This window comes from Cryptomeria japonica, chromosome 9 (assembly GCF_030272615.1).
Source record: "Cryptomeria japonica chromosome 9, Sugi_1.0, whole genome shotgun sequence".
Taxonomy (NCBI): domain Eukaryota; kingdom Viridiplantae; phylum Streptophyta; class Pinopsida; order Cupressales; family Cupressaceae; genus Cryptomeria; species Cryptomeria japonica.
In genome coordinates this window covers 518,824,336-518,844,111 of record NC_081413.1, presented here as the reverse complement: position 1 = coordinate 518,844,111, position 19,776 = coordinate 518,824,336, and the positions used below count along the sequence as shown (strand labels likewise).

Sequence of the window (19,776 nt, the reverse complement as noted above, 5' to 3'; positions counted from 1 at the left end):
GGCTAGGAGGGTTTTCATCCTTAGGTAAAAGAAGAACTCACATTCATTCTCTAGAAGTCAGAAAATGAGCAAGAAGATTGTTCTTTTTTTTCAAACCTCTTTTTTATAACTTTTCAGAGGAAAATAATATAATTTAATATTCTTTTATTTTATTTTTCCTTAAAAGCTATAAAATATTAAAAGTGTCTTTTTAATAATCCCTTTAAGGACCTTGGTCCTAGCGACACTTTTAATCCACAATTATAACAATTTTTTTCAAATAATTAAATATAAGTTATCTTTTTAAAATATAATGTAAAGTTTATTTAATTATTTTCCTTTTCATCACCTAGTTAGCCTATGCAAAAGAATAAGGAAATAGGTTAAGGGTCTTCATTAATTTGATGCTTCAGAAGGCAACATGACAATTGTTGACTGTTTACCTCACTGGGTAAACAGGAAGAATACAGAAACTGAACAGCAATGCACAATGCAATTACAAAGGAAGTACCAGAATAAGCTTTCCATTAATGTCAAAAGATGTTCATATTATAATCTGTCGTCAGCATTACATGTCCTCCAACACCCGGAGGTGGTACGATATATAACAGCCGAAGGGGTGCGACACAACCGTCGCGACTCCAACTACCTACCCGTCTGCTAACTGACTATCAACAATTCACATTCCTAAACTATACATATTTTCCGATAACATCATCCCCCCCAAAAAAGAAGTCTTCTCCGACGACTAACAACAAAATGGAGACAATGCATATATACACCCAAAACAAAGTCAAGGAGGGGGCTGAGGAAGCGTCCCTGAAGTCGAAGGCTGGGATGTCGGTGTCTGGGCCGCTAGGCGGGCGCGGAGGTCATAAACCTGCTGAGTGCGTGCTGCCACATCCCGCTCCGCCACCAACACCTTCTCTAAAGCCGTCTTCACCATATGCGCAGCTTCCAGCAACTCCTTCTCCTTGGTATCCGTGGACTCTGTCATACCAACCAACTGAGTCTGCAACAAACCCCGCTCTGCAGTAACAGCATCCAACTCCTGCTGCACAAGGCTCCGCGCACTTTTCTCCTCCGACAGGCGGATGTCAACCGCAACCTTCTCTGCACGGGCTGTCTCAAGCTGTGCTAACAACTGCGTCCTCTCGGCTGCCCACGAAGCCTGCTGTCTGGCGAGATCTCTCTCTATCTCTACACGAGCAGCCTCGTGGACCGCGGACTCATGCTGCTTCTGCCGCAATGCATAGTAGGCATCCCTGTAAACCTGCTCAATCTGTCGAACGAGAGTAGTCACCCTACTCTCCACGACGGGCTGAGGCACACTCCAAGCCTCGAGCATCGCATCTGTTTGAATAGCTGGCCACCCCTGTGACTCAAAGCATGTAGCAAAAGCTGTCGAACAGCCTACCCGCATAAACTCGAGGACCTGCTCTAATTCCTCCACAACCTGCTGCAAAGCTCGCGTCTGAGCCGTGGCCACCACTCGTCGACCCCTCGTCACCATGTCTGCTAAGTAAGCCTCAATGTCCTCCCCATCCTGCCCCGGAGTTTGGGACCCCGATATAGGTGCAGGAGGCTCAAGTGGGACCAAAACTGCTGCATCCTGCTGGCACAAAGGTGTCTCCTCTACCCCCGCCTGCTTCTGGATAGCAGGGACGACTTCTCCTATCTCATGCCCTACTGCTGGTACCGGTGTCTCACCCGATGAATCCTCCAAGTCTACCACCTCCATCAGAGGCTCTCGCCGAGGTGAGAACACAACAGCTCCCACTGGTGGCATCACCGTCATCTGAAATCGCCGGGTCAGCCAACTCCCCATAGCCACCACCGATGGATCCGTACTCAACACCTCCGGACCTCTCTCCACCTCTAAAGTGTGTCTATCCATAGGCTCCTCCAACAAAGAGGCAGACACAGTCACTACTGCCTCGGATCCCACAACGTCCAACCGCACTTGAGGCTCTGCGTGGACCACCTCCCTGTGCTCCTCCTCTGCCACTACTTGCTGCGGTGATCCACATGACTCCGCCATGCCTTCTGTACGTCCCTCTATGGCCGGAGGCGGTCCCGCGGGTGGCGCACTAGCCTGCGGAGGTGGTACGATGGAAGGTGATGCCACCTGCTGCATGGGCCCAAGTGCAACGGGCGTGCGGCCCTCCCCAAAAGCTGGAATCGACGTGCCTCCCACTCCCGCGGATGACCTCACAAGTGTGCCAAGTGGTAGTGAGGGTGGCGCAAACAAGACTCGCTCCCCCGCAGGATCCATCCTCCCCTCTTCTGTCGCCCTACTGCTACTATCCTCCGCCGAATCCTCCTCCTCCGAAACCTCTTCGCTGCTGGAAGTCTCTCTTCCACTATCAGGTTCTGCCGAGGGGGTCTCTACTATCCTTTTCTGTTTCGCCGAAGAATGGCCAATGTCAAGGTGTCTCCAATGCATGATAGGAGGCTCACCTACAGCCAATGGTCTCTGCGGCTGTATCTCCAATTCTGCCTCCGGTACTACTTCTCGCGTGGCCTCTAGAAACAATCCGATGGCATAGTGGGGCATGTAAAACATGCGCTGCTCCATCCTCAAGAACTCACACATCCGCTCTGATAACAATGTAGCCCAATCATACACAACGCCATTCAAAAGTTCATTCATCAATATGATCTGCGGTAGAGCGATATCCGATGCCCTACCAGACCCCGTCAACCTGTTCTTGATGACATCAATTATGCACCGCCAATGGCCCTCTGCAACAAAAGACCTACGCATCCCACGGCTCTTCGTGGCATCAACAATGCTCTCCAATTCTGCTGTGGTCAAGTCTCGGGATACTCGTTTAATCCAATATTCTTTTTCCTCTCGCGTCATCTTCTTAGCTTTCAATTCCACTTTCTTGCCATGTACTCTTGGAATGCCAAACACTCTCGTGAAATCTGCCGGTTTGAAGGATATCGTGATATCCTTCCCAAGGTACTCAAAAGTACTAGTCCGTGAATGGCTATCAAAAGTGTCTACCATGAACCGTAATGCTCCCTCATACTCACGGATAGCAAAGACAGGCATTCGGATGGCCCAATCCACTCCTGCTTTACGGAGGCTCTTCTTCACCAAATCATCATCTGGTGTATCCTGCCACCATTTCCTGCATTCCGACCCATTCAATCCCTCGAAGGTGATATTTTGTGGAGTCAATGTGTTCTTCCTTCTTGCGGCATTCTGCTGTGGTGCCTTTCTCTTCTGCGTGGCGTCCATTGTGCTACTTGCTATTCGAACACCCGAAGGGAGAACTCTCGAATGACTGGTATCCTGCAACCGCTTTTTCCAATTTCTTTTACCTGCGGACTCCATTAACTCCTTGCTGGTAACTACCTCCTGGGAGATAGGACCTTACGACGGTGATTGCTCCTGCGCGGGATATCTGCACGGTGGAGTCTGGAATGTAAGTTGAGATTGAAGAATTCAGATGACAAGATATTTGAGGTAGACTGTGCCGTGGCCGAGCAGTTGAAATTCTTAAAGAACCTCTTGGAGGACCTAGGAATGGAGAAAGCCGTTCCTTTGCAGAATGTTCCAGCGAAATTCTGGTGAAGGTGATCGAGTACTGCGAATATTATGTCAATGCTGCTGACATCTCGGAGGAGGATGTGAAGATGTGGGATCAGGAGTTAGTGAGGCAAATGGATCAGGCAACCCTTTTTCATCTCCTCAAAGCTGCCAAGTACCGCATGGTGGAGTCTGGAATATACTTAACGCAGCAGCTAGGAATGTTTGGGATTTGCTTGTTTGTATACTTTATTTGTTTTGTGTGATCACCGCACTTGTTTTCCCTTGGGACTTGCTTACATACCCCCGCACTTGAACGCGTTGCCGTTTGGATGTGCCCACCGCACGGTAGCTCCTTAGCTCCTTTCGCGCTGTCCGTTGGTATTTTCATTTAAATGCTTGACCGCACGGTAGTGTTTTTGTTACGCTCTATGCGCTGTTCGGTGAGGGTTGTAGGTGGTGCGGTGGACACCGCACGGTGGTTCCACTGCGTGGTGGTCACCGCACGGTGGTTCCACCGCGTGGTGGACCCAAAGTTATTTTATTTTTTATTTTTTTTATTTTTTTATTTTTATTTTTATTTTTTTTAATTTTTTAATTTTTAATTTTTTCAATTGTCGAGCTGCCTGCTCGCCTCCAGCCTCTGATGATATACTTTAAGTTTTGAGCCATTGACAACCTCCGGAATTTCTTGTCCGTTGAGGGTCCAGAGTTTGACGGACCCGTTTGCTACGACCTCTCGGACCCTGTACGGGCCTAACCACTTGACCTTGAACTTGCCAGGCTTAATCTCGTTTTGTCCATTATATTTCAAGACTAACTGCCTCGGGGTGAACCTCGCCCGCCGAATGTGTTGGTCGTGCCAATGTTTCCTTCGTTGCTGGGCCACGTCTGTCACCCATTGTGCCATCAGCCTTCGTTCATCGAGTTTGTTTAGGGCATACAGGCGCTCCCTCAGGCTCTCCATATCGCCAAGTTTATTCTCAATAGCAATTCGGAGACTTGGCACCATGAACTCCATCGGTACTACCGCTTCCTGTCCGTACATTAATTGGAATGGTGTCTGGCCCGTCGTTACTTTGTAGGTGGTACGGTATGCCCATAACACCGACGGTAGTCGCTCCTCCCAATCTTCCTTTTCTACCCCGCACGACTTATAGATGACCGAAACCAGAATCTTGTTGGTCGCCTCCGCTTGACCATTGGCCCTCGGGTAATACGGACTGGACAAGGAGTGAAAAATTTTGAACTCCGTCGTAAGGAGTCTCACCACATGGTTCACAAAATGGCCTCCTCTGTCACTGGTTATCTGAAGCGGAATTCCATATCTCGTGATAATTTGTTCATAAATAAATCTGGCTGTACTCACCGCGGTGTTATCGGGTAGGGCCCGTGCTTCGACCCATTTTGTCAAGTATTCCGTAGCTACCACAATGTATGTACATCGCCGCGGTCTGCTAACTTTTAAAGGCCCCACAAAATCAAGCCCCCAACGTTCGAATAACTCTTGTGCCGCTGAAGGGTTTAATGGCATGAAGTCTCGTTTTAGTGGTTTTCCGGCCCTCTGGCATGTATCACAGCTTCCGACCCATTCTCTGGTGTCGCTGTGTAGCGTCGGCCACCATAGTCCGGCTAACAGTACTTTCCTGGCTGTCGTGTCCGGCCCCATATGACCTCCTGCGGGTCCTTCGTGTGCTTCCTTCAAAATCCCCGGTATCTCTTCCTCCATCACGCATCGGCGGAGTACTTGATCTGTCCCCATTTTGTAAAGGAGTCCATTGATCAGTTGGAACGTTCGGCTCCTCAGAACCAGTTTACGTCGTTCCCCTGGTGGCATGTCCCGAGGGAACTGGGACGTCGATAGGTACTTGCCAATACGAGTGTACCATGATGGTAAAACCGCAATCCAGAATAAGTGCGCATCCGGAAAATCATCATTCACCCCCTCCGCTCGTTCTCCCGACTTGATTCGTGACAGTTGGTCAGCGATCACATGGCTCTTCCCTGGCCGTACTATAATGTTGAATGTGAATTCTTGCAGTAATAACAGCCACCGACTCACCCGTCCTTGAATAATAGGTTTATTCACCAAGTACATCAAAGCTTGGTGGTCTACATAGAAGGTGAAGGGTGTCGCCAACAAATAATGTCGGAACTTCTGTACTGCGTAAACCATGCCGAGCGCTTCCCGTTCAGTTGTACTGTAATTCCTCTTAGCTTTCGAGAGTAGTCTACTCGCGAAGTAGACCAGGTGATCCAACCCATGATCCCCAACTTGTGCTAATGTTGCACCTATTGCATAGTTGGAGGCATCGACGTGCACATGAAATTCTCTGTCCCAGTTTGGGTAGGCCAATATTGGTGTCGCCAATAGTCGTGATTTCAATTCCTCGAAGGATTCCGACTGCGCTGTTCCCCATACGTACGGTTCCCCTTTTCTTGTGAGGTTATCCAGGGGGTAAGATATCTGGGAGAAATTTTTTATAAACCTTCGGTAATATCCGATGTGTCCCAAAAAAGATTTTACCCCTGAGACATCCTGTGGGGGTTCCATCTCCACAATCACCCGAACTTTATCCGGGTCTGTTTTAAGTCCCGCTTTACACACTATGTGTCCGAGTAGTCTACCCTGAGGTACCATGAATCTGCATTTCTTAGGGTTCAGTGCGAGTTGTGCCCTCCGGCACCTGTCCATACATTCTCCGAGTGCCTTCAGATGCGTCGCCTCCCCGCTGTAGATGGACCAATCATCTAGGAACGCCTTGAAGTTACCCACGGACATCTTATAAAAAATGTGGAGAATTATTCGTTGGAACGTTGCCGGAGCATTGCAGAGACCGAAGGGCATCCGGTTGTAAGCATATACTCCGTCCTCCACCACAAATGTCGTCTTCAGCGTATCTTCCTCCGCTATTGATATCTGATTATAGCCGGAAAATCCATCCATAAATGAATAGATTTCATGGCCGGCCACCTCCTCAAGAATAGAGTCCGTGAACGGTATGGGAAATGGATCTTTGATGGTAACTGCATTGAGTCGCCGGAAGTCGACACAAATCCGGATCTCGTTACCATCCTTTTTGAGAGATATTACGATGGGGGATACCCATTCGCTATTCTGCACCCTAAAGATAATCTTGGCCTCCAGCATTCGTTCAATCTCTTTTTGTACTTTTGTAGCATAGTTTTTATTCATCCTGTACGGCCGCTGCCGTACTGGTACTGCGCCTGGTACCAGCAGAATACGGTGAACACATAACTCCGGTGGGACTCCCTTCAAATCCTTATAAGTCCATGCGAATACATCTTTGTACTCGGTGAAAATCTTGAATGCGGCCGTTTTCAGCACTGGGTTCCAGTCATCTCCTACCAGAATGATTTTCTTATCCGTCTCCGTACCTAGATTCAAAGGTTTCACCGTCGGTTCTTCATACTTCATGGCCTCCTTGTTTCTAAATTGATGTGCGGGTATGGTGTCCATTGTAGCTTCTCCTTCCTTATACTCCCCGTATTCTGGAGGATATTGATCTGGCTCCTCTCCTTTGACGCTTAATACGTTACAGGAGGGTGAGAACATCTCATAGTCCTCTTGTTGCCAATGGAACAATCCATTTAGTGAATCTGTGTCATCCTCCGAACAACAACCTCCGATTTTTAATATGCCTTCGGCATCTGGGTCCATCCCCTCTCTCCCTTCGTCTCGTGGGTCATTTTCCCTCTCGGATTTAGATCCCGAGGAAGAGGCAAGTTCCTCGCTCACCAACTGCGTCCGGAGATCAATAGTGAATTTCTTGCCTCCGCTCTCCATCGAGAGTGTATTTCGTTTCCAGTTGTGGTTTGCTTTCGCTGCCACCAACCATCCTCTTCCAAGTATGGCGTCATACCCTTTCTGTTTCAATGGAATGACCACGAAGTCGAGTACAAAAGGTTGTGCACCCACGGTGACTTGCTGTGCCATAAACATGCCGAGGGGTTTAATCCCCTGCTGGTCTGCACCTACCAGATTAAACGTAGGTGGCCACAGAGTGGGCTTTCCTATCTTTTTCCATGTGTCCTCCGGAAGGACATTTACTCCGGAACCGCCGTCTACTATAGTATCCGTCAGGATGGTGCCCAGGATGCCCATCTCCACCACGGCTGGGTGTCGGCCATTGTTGACGGTAAGTACAACTGGATTTGTTTCCAAGCTTCCTAGTATGGGAGCGTCCATGTCTCTCGGTTTGGGTTTATCAACCTTTGTGCCCAACAACACTATCCCCAATTGCGGTATGGTGTGTAGGAGGTCTTCCAGTTTCACAGGTACCTCCATTTGGAGCATCTGCCGTACAATTTTCCTCTCCGCGTCTGTGCAGTAGGGTCCAGATGACTCGTGTGTCTCTCCCCGTTGGGCTTTCATGGCCCTTTCTATTTCCTCCCTTGCCTCCGTCATTCTCTGCTTCTCCGTGCGGGGATGGGGGTATCGGGCTTCCTTTGCTTGCCCTCGGGTAAGAGCAAGGATGGCTTCTTTACCCCGTGTGTTGCCTTCGATATCAATCAGATTGGCCCCTACGCCAGACTTCGGACAATCGGCATCTTCATGGTCACCGCGGCCACACCACCGACATAGCTTTTGAGCGGTGTCATTGTTATTACACTCTCGTGCGTAATGACCCCATTGATTGCAAGCCCGACATTGAATCATCGAGCGTCCCTTCGCATCGTATTGGACCCTGTCTCTGGTGGAATTATTATTATTCCCCCGTCCGCCTCGTCGGTTTCCTCGGTAGCCTCTGGAAGATGCATTATTGTTTGAATCCGATGTGGAGGGCTGCTCATGTGCAAAGAGCACTTGCTGGTTACGTGCCTTCAGATTGTATGGGCATTCCTTCGTAGAATGTCCCATGATCTGGCAGATGTCACAGAATGCCTTCTTGGGACAGGCACCCTTTGTGTGGCTGCTCTCCTTACAATCCGTGCACCACAGTTCATCATCCTTGCTTGTGGTCCCCTTCATTGTCTTAAACTCTTTTAACATCCGTTCCATATCCTTCTGAAGGGTCGTGACTTTCTTCTTCGGCTTCTCATCACTGCTACTCTCTTCTTCCGACGTATCATCTTCAGAGGATGACGAAGATCTATTCTTCTTCTTTTTGGCCGTCTTATTTTCACTTTCCAAGTCCATGGCCCGGTTGTATGCATCATCGTAGGATGTCGGAGGCACGATTTTCATCTTTCGTCGTAGCTTAGGGTTCAAACCCTCGACAAACCACCGCTTCTTTAAGCCATCAGCCGGTTGGCTTTCCATCTTTCTGACTAATTCCTTCAGCCGGCGGCCATACGCCCGTACGGTCTCCTTCTTTCCTTGCTTTGTTCCATAGATTTCGGAGACTATCTCATTATCATCTCGGAGAAGCCGAAATTCCTTCTCGAATGCTTTCTTTAGTTCATCCCATGTAGTTACCCCGGTTTTATCCAAGTCTGAATACCAGTCAATAGCCACTCCTCTCAGTGTGGCGGGGAACTGCTTCATCCATTCATCCTGGTCAGTCACCCCGTTGGCTGTCCAGATGGTTTCGCATGTACGGCAATGCCGTGCGGGATCATCTGTGCTATCCCCGTTGAATTTGGGCAACTTCTGTTTGCTCGCCATTGATGGAAGTCGTCCACTTGGAGGTGGTTGTGGCTGTGTCTGCCCTCCGGCGCTGCTCCCTCCAATGCCGCTGATGTCTCCTGTGGTGGTGACCGAAGGTACGGTGTTCTGCCTTGTACCTACCGTGCGGTTAGCTTCCCCTTCGTCGTTACCCGTGCCCGGCTCCCTTCGGTGATCCTCCCTTTGTGGCGTGAGAGATAAGTCTATGAACCGATTTCGAGTCTCTTCAACTAGTTCTCTCCGTAACCTAGTTTCCTCTAGAAACTCTTCGAGGCTTCTCGCTCTACAGTAGTCTGGCGACGCGTAGAAATTCCCCTCGGCTTCTGCACCTTCCGTGACACCTCCTTGGTTCCCTTCGGGCAACCCTTCGGCAGGTCGTCCTTCGGCAAGTTGCCTTAGCCTCCGTCTACGTTCTACACGTTGTTCCAGAATCAAAGCCTTCTGCGCAGCCTCCCACTCGTCGGTTTCTAATTTCTTATTTCTGTCTTTATTCAATAAATTGGGCATTAATTGTGGTACAATTTCATGTTTCACAACACATAAACCAAAACACAACACGTCTTTATTAATTCATTCTTTTGTATACAATCAACATAATTCTTCTGCTTCTAACAGTGTTCTTTATTTCTCTCCCTTCACAATTTAAGGATTATTTGTCCTTCGTCGGTCGTCCGTCATCCCGGCGCTCATGAAATTCTCGTAAGATTTGCTGTCGTCGGTTCTCACAGTAGGTGTCTTCTCTGTGGTTTTGAAGAGCCAAAAATGCTTGAGCCAGAAGGTTAGGCAAATTGCTCATCAACCGATTCACCGCCGGGCTTACACCAAGCGCGCTCCACACAGCATCCTCTGGAACAGCCTCAATGGTGGCTTCCCTCCATACGTGTGTTTCGATGGCCGCCTGAAGGATGCAAGCGAAATCTTTTGTGAGTGCTCGTTCTCCTTCGAACAGTTCTTGGTGATCTTCATCAGGGTTACTGCTCGTCCCCTCGGGCAATGGTTGTCCCATTATCCCTGTGCCATGTAGTATATTCCGTCCCTCCCGAAATAATTTCGGCAGCGGCGCCAAATGTTTACCTCACTGGGTAAACAGGAAGAATACAGAAACTGAACAGCAATGCACAATGCAATTACAAAGGAAGTACCAGAATAAGCTTTCCATTAATGTCAAAAGATGTTCATATTATAATCTGTCGTCAGCATTACATGTCCTCCAACACCCGGAGGTGGTACGATATATAACAGCCGAAGGGGTGCGACACAACCGTCGTGACTCCAACTACCTACCCGTCGGCTAACTGACTATCAACAATTCACATTCCTAAACTATACATATTTTCCGATAACATTGACTCATTGATGAAGTCTATTAGTACGAAGAAGTTTACTTGATGCAAGAAATCAATGGGCATGGCTGCCCTTAGCGAACAACTTATGAATGGTTGCCCCCCATGTAAAGTATTCAAGAAGTGGAATATATGTTGTATCCTTGCATGTTTTACACCCATTGTGTATTGTACACAGCACGAATATGTACTTCATACCCTTTTTGGGCCCTTTTTAAGATAGTTTTTTGGCCCAAAATTTTATATCCATTGTATTGTAATATTGCTGAACAATTTCCTTGAGTGATGTGCCTATAAGTACTTGAATATGGATTAGGGTTAAGCACAAATGAGAAATATCTGATTGAATTGTGAACGGTTGAGTTAATATAGTGATTGTTGTTTTTGTTGGGTTATTTCTCAAAAGGGTTTCCAAAGGTAATTAATCTTTTCATATTGTATGTCATTTTTCCACATGCATTTAAGATTCTGTTAGCATTGGTTCTCTTTTATAGGCTTGTTGATATTATTTCTTTGCTTGAAACACCAATTTATGGTGATGTAAAAATGCCCAGAGTTCTTAGGAAGATTAGGTAGTTGCCTATGGTTGCTTTTCACAGCTTTAGTTTGCTTCTGTTTATTCATAGGCCCATGTCCTCATCATTAGAGTACCCATAATTTGTCAATAGCTAAAAATAGGGTATTACATTCTCCCTTTGCTCAGAATATATCATGAAAAGAATATGATGGATGTATATCGAGGATGGGGAGCAATGAAAGGAAGGATGCTCAATTCCCAAAGTTCTGCAAAACTTTGGAAGATTTGTCTCCAACCTTTGAGTGAAAGAAAGTGGGCATGGATTTGAACGCCTTTGATTGCATGTATTTCCACAATTATAAGCTTGTATTTGAGAAGAGCAATTGGTGACTGCAAATGGACATCAAGGGGGTTAGACTTGGGCACAAAGGGAACTCTTGAATATTTTTAGAGCCAAATTTGCTCATTTATAAATCCTAGCCACTTGTTTACCATATTGTCGAAAAAAGTAAGCAATATAGGAGATGCCTTGTTTCCACCACTTGATCCAACTAGAGGTATATGAGAAATAAGGGCCTAAATTCTATGATTTGGCAATTAGTTGACTAGTGCCTTCATGTTATAGAAAAGTGTGTTCGTGAGAAACTTTCTACAAGCCATCATCCTAGACTAGCTGGAAAGTGATAGGATAATTTCCATAAATAACTTACTTTGATTGAACTTTGACAACAGGACTGCAAAAAGAATGAAGCAAAAAAGTGCTGCTCAGAGAACATGACATGATCCCGCAGTTTGAGTGCATGATCTGACTCATTGTGAAAATTAGACCTCTTGAACCATGGTTCTTTATAGTCAAACTGCCACTGATGGTCAAGGTCTAACATCCCCTTATAATTTTTATTTTATTTTAAAATAAGCCTTACATGTGCCTTACTTGCCAGTACATGAATGCATTGGACGAATGCCATCTTGATCCTTAGGTGAGTCAGCCATATTAAGATTGATACATACAACCTAGCTGGACAAAGGAATATAATCATTCAACTTTGAACCATACCACAACTCCACATGATCTGGAGCATCATCAGGTGCATAAATGTTTACCAGGCCCAAGGAATGACTTCTGATATCATGTTTGGTCCACACGGATTGGTATGAAGTGTCTTGACTTGATGAAATCAATAAATCACTGTAGAGGAAAGAGCTGGAAAAAAGAGAATGATGTCATTGTCATACTCATCTTGGTGAGAAGTGGCAAATTGAGATGCAAGATTTGATGAGGTCTGAAATTGAAATTTGAGATTTTAATTTCTTGCAAAAAATGATAGCTAAGTGTCCAAGTTGTGCAGACTTGAGAGGTGCCCCATACTGAGAGATTTTGTTAATGCTTTGTATTTTGTAAGATCCGATACATTCCATGAAAAGGATACTAATGTGGAAACTGGAAAGAGTCCACAGATATCTTTCCTCTATCTTTCTTTGATTCAGTGAGCATGGCAAACTGGTTTACCAAGAGACCATGCTGATTAGGTTGCAGATGATTATCTAGAAAATTATTTTTATTTAATCATTTGGGTAACTTTTTGCATGTATCCTAAATGCAAAAGGAATTTGTTGAGAAGTAAACTCTGTAATTGAAGATGTTAAAAATAATTTGTCTTAAAGTATCTAGTCTTTATTATACCCTTGCATTCACTTAATTCTGTTTAAAAGCATAGCCTTGGCATGCAAATCTTCCTTGACATTTCTTTCCGAAGTAACATTTATAGAGTTCAGGTGAGTTTTTTGAACAAAATTATGTGGTTAACTTCTGTGTATTAGCTCCAAAAGGTGCAATTGTAGAACTGTTAGGCTGATTTTATTTTCAATAACAACCACATGGTCAAATTTAGGCCTTCATAAGTTAAAACAGAACCGTAATTTAATGTTTATGAGATTATTTGTAATTACAATTGTTATGTCCATTTGATCACAAATAGCTTGTTAGTTTTTTTTTGTTTTTGATAATTGAAAAATAAAAAAATTACTATATAAATATAGATGAAAACAAATTTGCAGAAAGAACTCCGCCAGAACTAGTTGTTGAACAGATAACTTCCAATCTGTTTCTTTTTTAATTATCAAATGTTACTTTTTTAGTATCCAAAATTGTCTGAAGTAGGTCAATGGTTCTAGAAAGTACCAACAGAAAAGATGACCAATGTTTTTAAAGAATTAACCGCAAGAGAAAAGAAGAAATTGAACAAAATAAAGTCTAATGTATTAGAACATTTTCTAAAAGACAAAGTATTTGTTATTTAATTTACCATAGAATTTTGAAATTGTACAATATGATCATAACATTTCTTGAAATTTGGTTGAAATCCAGTTTTTTTATTTTATAAATGAAAAATAGTTGTTTACAAATAGTGCTACACATTTTGTGAAACTGTGAACATAATATATTCTAAATATCAAAGATTGATTAGTTCTTTCAAATAATATTTTTGGCTCTTAGAAGCTGCAATATTTATCTTAAATTGGACAGGAAATAATCTTGTTTGCAACAATGGATTTAAGATCCATGGAAGAAGAACTTAGAGAGGGGCTAAATAGAGTATTGGATCTCATGCATTGTAATGCAGACTACGTTTTCAAAGGATGCAATGATAGCAATAATACAGAGGTAATATTGTGGTATTTCTGATTTGTAACTTTGCTCTAATACTTATTTCTCTAGTGTATGTTTGTTCTGTTTTCACATCATTTTCTAATCTTTTTGGAAGTGTATGTATTTCTAGGTTGTTTCTGTTTGTATCTGGATCAAAGTAATGTTCTTTGGAAAAAACACTCAAATATATATTTACATTACTGACAGTAACTTATCATATTCATGCCAATTTTTCTTGCAGGTAAATGATTATAATGATAGAACATTTCAATCGGCTTATTTCTCTAGATTGGTTGTAGAAGGAAAGTTTGAAGAGGCATTTATGAGAATACTCTCCCTAGGAGATGTCAATGCTGTTTTTTGGTTATGCAATCAGGTTGGACTGTTATGTTTATTTCAGTTTTTTTCTTTTCTTTTCGAGTTAAATTCAATTATTTCATGGAAGATATCTCTTGAACTAGGAATGGCATATAAAATAGGCAGAAAAGATCTATTGTACAAGTTTGATGCTTTTGCCTTTTTTTATAGAGAGAGAATAAAGTATTTATAGAAGATCAAGAAAAATTTCAGACATAAAGAAATATTGGACACTCAAATTTGTATAAGCATAATTTAACCTTGAGATTGAGATTCTAGGCAAGAGGTCAGACATTTGTTACAATGTTGTAAATAAATAAGACGATGTGAAATTACCATTTAAAGCTATAATTAATGGCTATGTAATTTCTGCAAGTTTCTCTAATTTTGAGTCATCATTCATGGGATTTTCAGGTGTTTTTATGTAATTGACTTATGGTCTTATCCATTATGGCTGACTGTATATGAACATCATTGATCATTTAAATTGAGATACATGTGTTTGGTTCTATACATATTGTATTACTTTTAACTATCACTCGTATTTTGGAGACACCATACATTACAAATGTTCATAAATAGAATAATTCTATTATGATGTAACAATGGCCGCTTGGTTGCTACTTATTTATTATTATTATTATTTCACAAGTACCAACTCAATAGACCAAGCTTCTTTGTTCTAGCTTAGAAGCATCGACTTTATAATTACTTCAATCACTGTGGTGGTTACAACTCTATGCCACCACTTATGCTTACACACAAGGTGGTAAGCTCCTGAGGTCAAGGTTCCCTGTAGACCTAGACCTATGCTTCGAGGGTTCATTCTTGATGGCCTTGCTACGTATCCTCTTGTAGGAAGTTAGAGGCGGTTTCTAATCTCTCTTTAAACTAGGACTTTTTATTAAACTTAGTCCAATAACATACATAGTTACACAAGGGTCGTATCCTTTCCTAATTTTCCAATTCCATAGAGAGTGACTCAAGAACACATCATGTATACACAAGATGACTATCTCATACATAAGTCACATATACACAGTGACTAACATTTCCATGGTAAGAGATTGACATATCCACAACGGCTAACTATCACTTGCCCTCAGTGCATCCCATATAAAAGGAATGTTGGTGCATTGTGCACTACACCGTGGGTCACATTCTTTTCCCTGGTCTTCTGCACCAACTAGCAAGTGAGAATAGGATTTGATGTATCCCATACTACACCAAGTGTCCATCCTCATCCCAACAAGGTCAAGTATACCATTTCCATATCAAGATATGCCCAAAGTTATGCTATGAGGTTGGTGCAATTATTACCTACCTATTCTTCATTAGAGATTTTCTTCCCAACAATCCATCAGATGGCTAAGCAACCAAGGACATCCATCGCCATCATGTGATTGGCCCCAAAGCCCACATGCTCTTGCAGAATCCATCTTGCTATCTATGTGGTACGGCTAACAGTCTACCGACAATGTATGCTTCTTGACTTGTATCAATCTCAAGTGTTCACTCCTTGACTACTGTCAATCTCAAGCATACACCTCTTGACTGTTGTTAATATTGAGCGTCGATAAGCTTACCTCTAAATGGGTCATAGGATTTCCATCGTTGATTACCTCAAATGGAAAAGAGTAGCCTACATATTAGAGGTATAGAACCTCTAACTATGCCCTCACAAGGCCCTTACTCCATCCATAGATGTAAAAATTAGCGTCTATACCTTGCTCAACACTATAACTGGAAGAGAGGTTCCTTATTCGAAACAAGTAGATCACAATTGAGTGGTCTAGGAGTATATACACAAAGTCTTGTAGGTTTGGGATTAAATTTCACAAGCGCATAAAATCACTTGGATCCAACACAAGATGGCCTCTACTCAATAGATAAACAAACTGACTAAAGGTAGTCAACCCATTCACTTTATTCGACTCACTATTCAAAAACACTATATATTAAGTTCAAGTTATCAGGTTTTCGTATCTCTTTCAAAACCATCTAATACCAATTTTGACCTCATTTGAAGCCTAGTGAAGAGAGAAGGTCAAACCAATTAGGAACAACCCCACAACTTGGGAGTTATCCCTTCAAGATCCTCCCCCTATGGACTTGAGGTCACAGGGACATCTTTCACCCAAGGACCGCCTACATACCTGCTTCCAAACAGATCAAAGTCACACGTAGTTTTTCTCATTAGGTCTCTCAAACATCAAAGGACCTACACACAAGTTCTTCATAATTAGGATTTCATTACTTAATGCCACATAACAATAGTTGGGAAATCATAATGAACTCCATACTTTACCAACCCATACTATAACACTTCACTTTAAGGATATTGAGGTTTTGACTCAAAGTTCAATCGTTATTATTTATAAACCAATTTGAATGCCCCAATGTTGGTTATATCAACCTAGGGGCCAAACTTATTACTCAACCTAAAATTACCCTAGTTGACACAAACCCATAGAAACATTTCCTTTCAAAATTCACACAATAGATTTTAATAAGGAGGTTCTTCTACCCCAGGGGTCAACATATATCTTATAGTCATTTTAAACCATTTACCCCAATAAGACAAGCAAGAAGCATATGTGCTAAGTCAATATAGCCATGAATTATATGACAAAATTGAAAGGCCTAAAATACTAACACAATATTGTCATAGTTTGCGACTAAGCCAAGAAACTTAAAACACAAAATCTTGCACAATACAGTCAGTTTTTGACTAAGCCAGAAGGCTTAAATGCAAAAACTAACACAATGCTATCATAGTTTGTGACTAAGCCGAGAGGCTTTTGTACAGAAACTAACACAATACTATCACACTTTGTGATAGATCCTTGAGGCTTAAATACACAAACTAACTCAATCATAAACTAAGGTTAGTCATATGGCTTAACAAAGAAAAGCAACAGTCACCTTTATTCAACAAACCGAAATTTCTTTTACATTATCAACACAGTCCTATTCATATAACAAGCTGAATGGCTTTTTAAACCAACTGTCAAGGTCATTGCTATATGACAAAGCTGAATGGCTCAAGCCGAGAGGCTTATAAACCAACCAATCCAAGTCTTTAATCAAAGATTAAACTAAATGCTTCGAATTAAGAGTGCTTGAAAGTCAGAATTTAAAACCTTAGCTTGACATAGCATAAATTGCTATTCCATGATTACAGTATAAAACAATGAATGAATTTCTCATTTTCTTCATGAAAACATTTTCCAAACAAATTCCTTTTTCATAAAAACATGACTGTGCGTAAAGGGTGTTACATACCAAGATTCCAAGCTTCCTCTGCGTTTCTTCAAGAATTGTATCCTTGCTGGTGACAGCCCCCCTCTTCTTTTCTCTCTTTACCTTTATTTCTCTCTCCTGCCCCTGACTTCTCTTCCAGATCTGCTTCCCTCTCTTGAGTGATGCTTTCCCTCCTCATCTTAGAGGGGGAAAAATATCTCGTGCATCCATCTCATCAAACCAACGAGGTATTAGTCCGTTAAATCATATCATTAAACATAATATAAATCATTCATTAATCATCACATGTTGGTAAATTTCACATGTAAATGAATGATAAACTACATCAAACTGATATGAGTCTGAATCATCATCATAGCATAATTGTTCATAAAACAAGTTTGACATCATCAACAAAATGCAGGACAAAATATAACGAAATTTAGAGGGCTCAAAACGGGATGTGACAAGAATATTGGTGTGACAATTCCAGCCATAGATATATGTTGTCTTTGTGTGTAGCTGTGTTGGGATAAATTTCAATTGAATAGCATTGATATTTTGTTACAGCTGTGCAAATTGTGGTTAGATCGAAGTAAATTAATTTCTTGCATTTATTTAGTTCATGAACATTTTGTCAAACATACAAAAAAATCAGCTAGGGATATTTCAGGAACAACATGAAACAGTCGGCACAAAGTGAAAAATAATAGCAAACCAAAGAGTATATTATCTTTTATTTTTATGTGAAATGTTTACTTAATTTAAAATTTCCCATCTTGCATTTACCATGACATTCAGATTTTATGTTTCAGTCCACAAATATTCTTAAACTTTGTTTTAAGTTATATCTTGAATATTTCAGGAAGAGGACATTGTAGTGCCCAAGATCGTTCCAATTCGAATGGCCAATGATTCCTTACAGCTCCTTGCCACAAGTCCATATATACATTATGGAAAGGCTTTAGATTATTTGGATTTTAGGATTCGTGTATGATCATAAGTTCTTGAACATATTTGTGTTTGATTGTATTACATTAAAAAAGAAAATTGTCTCAATTAAACAATTATTAAAACTACATATTTCCAATGATTGTAAGACAAGCCTCCATTTTTATTTAACTATATGCCATGCATTCAGACAGTGTGCTTGCGTGTATAATAGCAACCTTTCAAGTTCAATATGAATGCATTCATGAATCAAATTGAAGTTTATTGATAAATAAATTGCTTTTAAATTTTTGTAATAGGTGGATCCATCAAATATTTTTACAAGCAACCCTCTTCCTGTAAGTCAAATTGTGTTGCTTTTTCTTATCCAACAATTAGCTTGTGATCTGGAAAGCAACATGGCAAAGAAATTGTTATGGATCCAGGAGGCTGCCACTGCCATCAACCCAAATGATCCCATACTATCTGATTACATTAGACCAGTACTGAAGCAAGTTTATCAGAACTTACAGAGGCAGCTCATAAAAATAAATCCAGGCAGTACATTATTAAAACAGGTTAAGGTTATAATGCATGTCATCAATTCTCTACTAATGTCTTGCGCATAACAGCTTGTTTAGAAACATGGTTTACTGGAACCTGAATTTTGATACCAGTCAAGGTCCACTCATGTTTCCTCTAGATCCCAATACATTTTCTTGAGGACATTAGTGTCCCAATGTTTTTGGATATTGGCAGTTGAACTACAGTACTTCTCATTTGTTAAGGCACCACTACCTTACATTTGTGTACATAGTATGGGGGAATTCATACAATCAATGTTTGGGTTATGCAAAATATGGACAGAATAAACACAATTGTAAAGTTGTGATTTGGGAAGGGGACACAGATACCAGTACAGTTTCACAAAGCTAACGAGGCGGGGAAATCAGAGTATGCTGAACTTTTTATACTGACACCATTCAAGTCCTAGAGCTGGTCGATTGGTTGATTTATAAAGGCAGTTGTAAAGACTGAGCATAAGAAGCACATTGGTGAATGGTATGCTTTATGCTTATTTTGCAAATGTAACTTGCCAATTTGTCAATACTGATAAATTGAGTTATTCAGTGCTTATTGTTATAATGCTTTCACAAGGATTCTGCTCAAGTGACCTAGCACAGTGACGTTGCTGTATAAACATTTTCAAGTTTCTGTTTTTGATGATTGTTTCTTGATACATCATCTTGAACAATTGTACAGTATGGTCTGATTACTAAAAAATATGGTGTATATTGATGTTTATAAATTATTATCAATTGGGGCATTGGTGTATACTGCCATTTGAAGCTGTTGGTACTGGTTATATATTTTCTACAGGATGCAATTTTGGTTGATCGCTACTATAAATATGACTAACATATCGCAGTTGCGAAAATACATGGATGTAATAACTGCCTTACACAGGTGCTCTAGCACAAGTTCAATATTAAAATTTTAAAAGAATAAAGTTTTTTAACATTACTATAGCCAATAAATAGAGATAAATTGGACTTTGGACTGTTATTATGGAATATCAAACATATA

At 41.9% G+C, this 19,776-nt stretch overlaps 1 protein-coding gene across 9 annotated transcripts in view; it reads left to right on the top strand.

Annotated features, from left to right (window-relative positions):
• LOC131066905 (varicose-related protein) overlaps positions 1-19,538 on the top strand; it is a 146,858-nt gene extending 127,320 nt beyond the window's left edge. For 7 of the 9 annotated variants that reach the window (XM_058001797.2, XM_058001794.2, XM_058001801.2 and 4 more), the window contains 3 exons: positions 13,537-13,674; positions 13,901-14,035; positions 18,510-19,538. In XM_058001797.2, the coding sequence (XP_057857780.2) occupies positions 13,537-13,674; positions 13,901-14,035; positions 18,510-18,818 (582 nt within the window). In that variant the 3' untranslated portion in view covers positions 18,819-19,538. Of the gene's footprint in view, positions 1-13,536; positions 13,675-13,900; positions 14,036-18,124; positions 18,483-18,509 lie in introns of those variants that run through there. The other 2 variants (XM_058001800.2, XM_058001799.2) reach the window with 2 other exon arrangements.
• Positions 19,539-19,776: the final 238 nt, after the last annotated feature.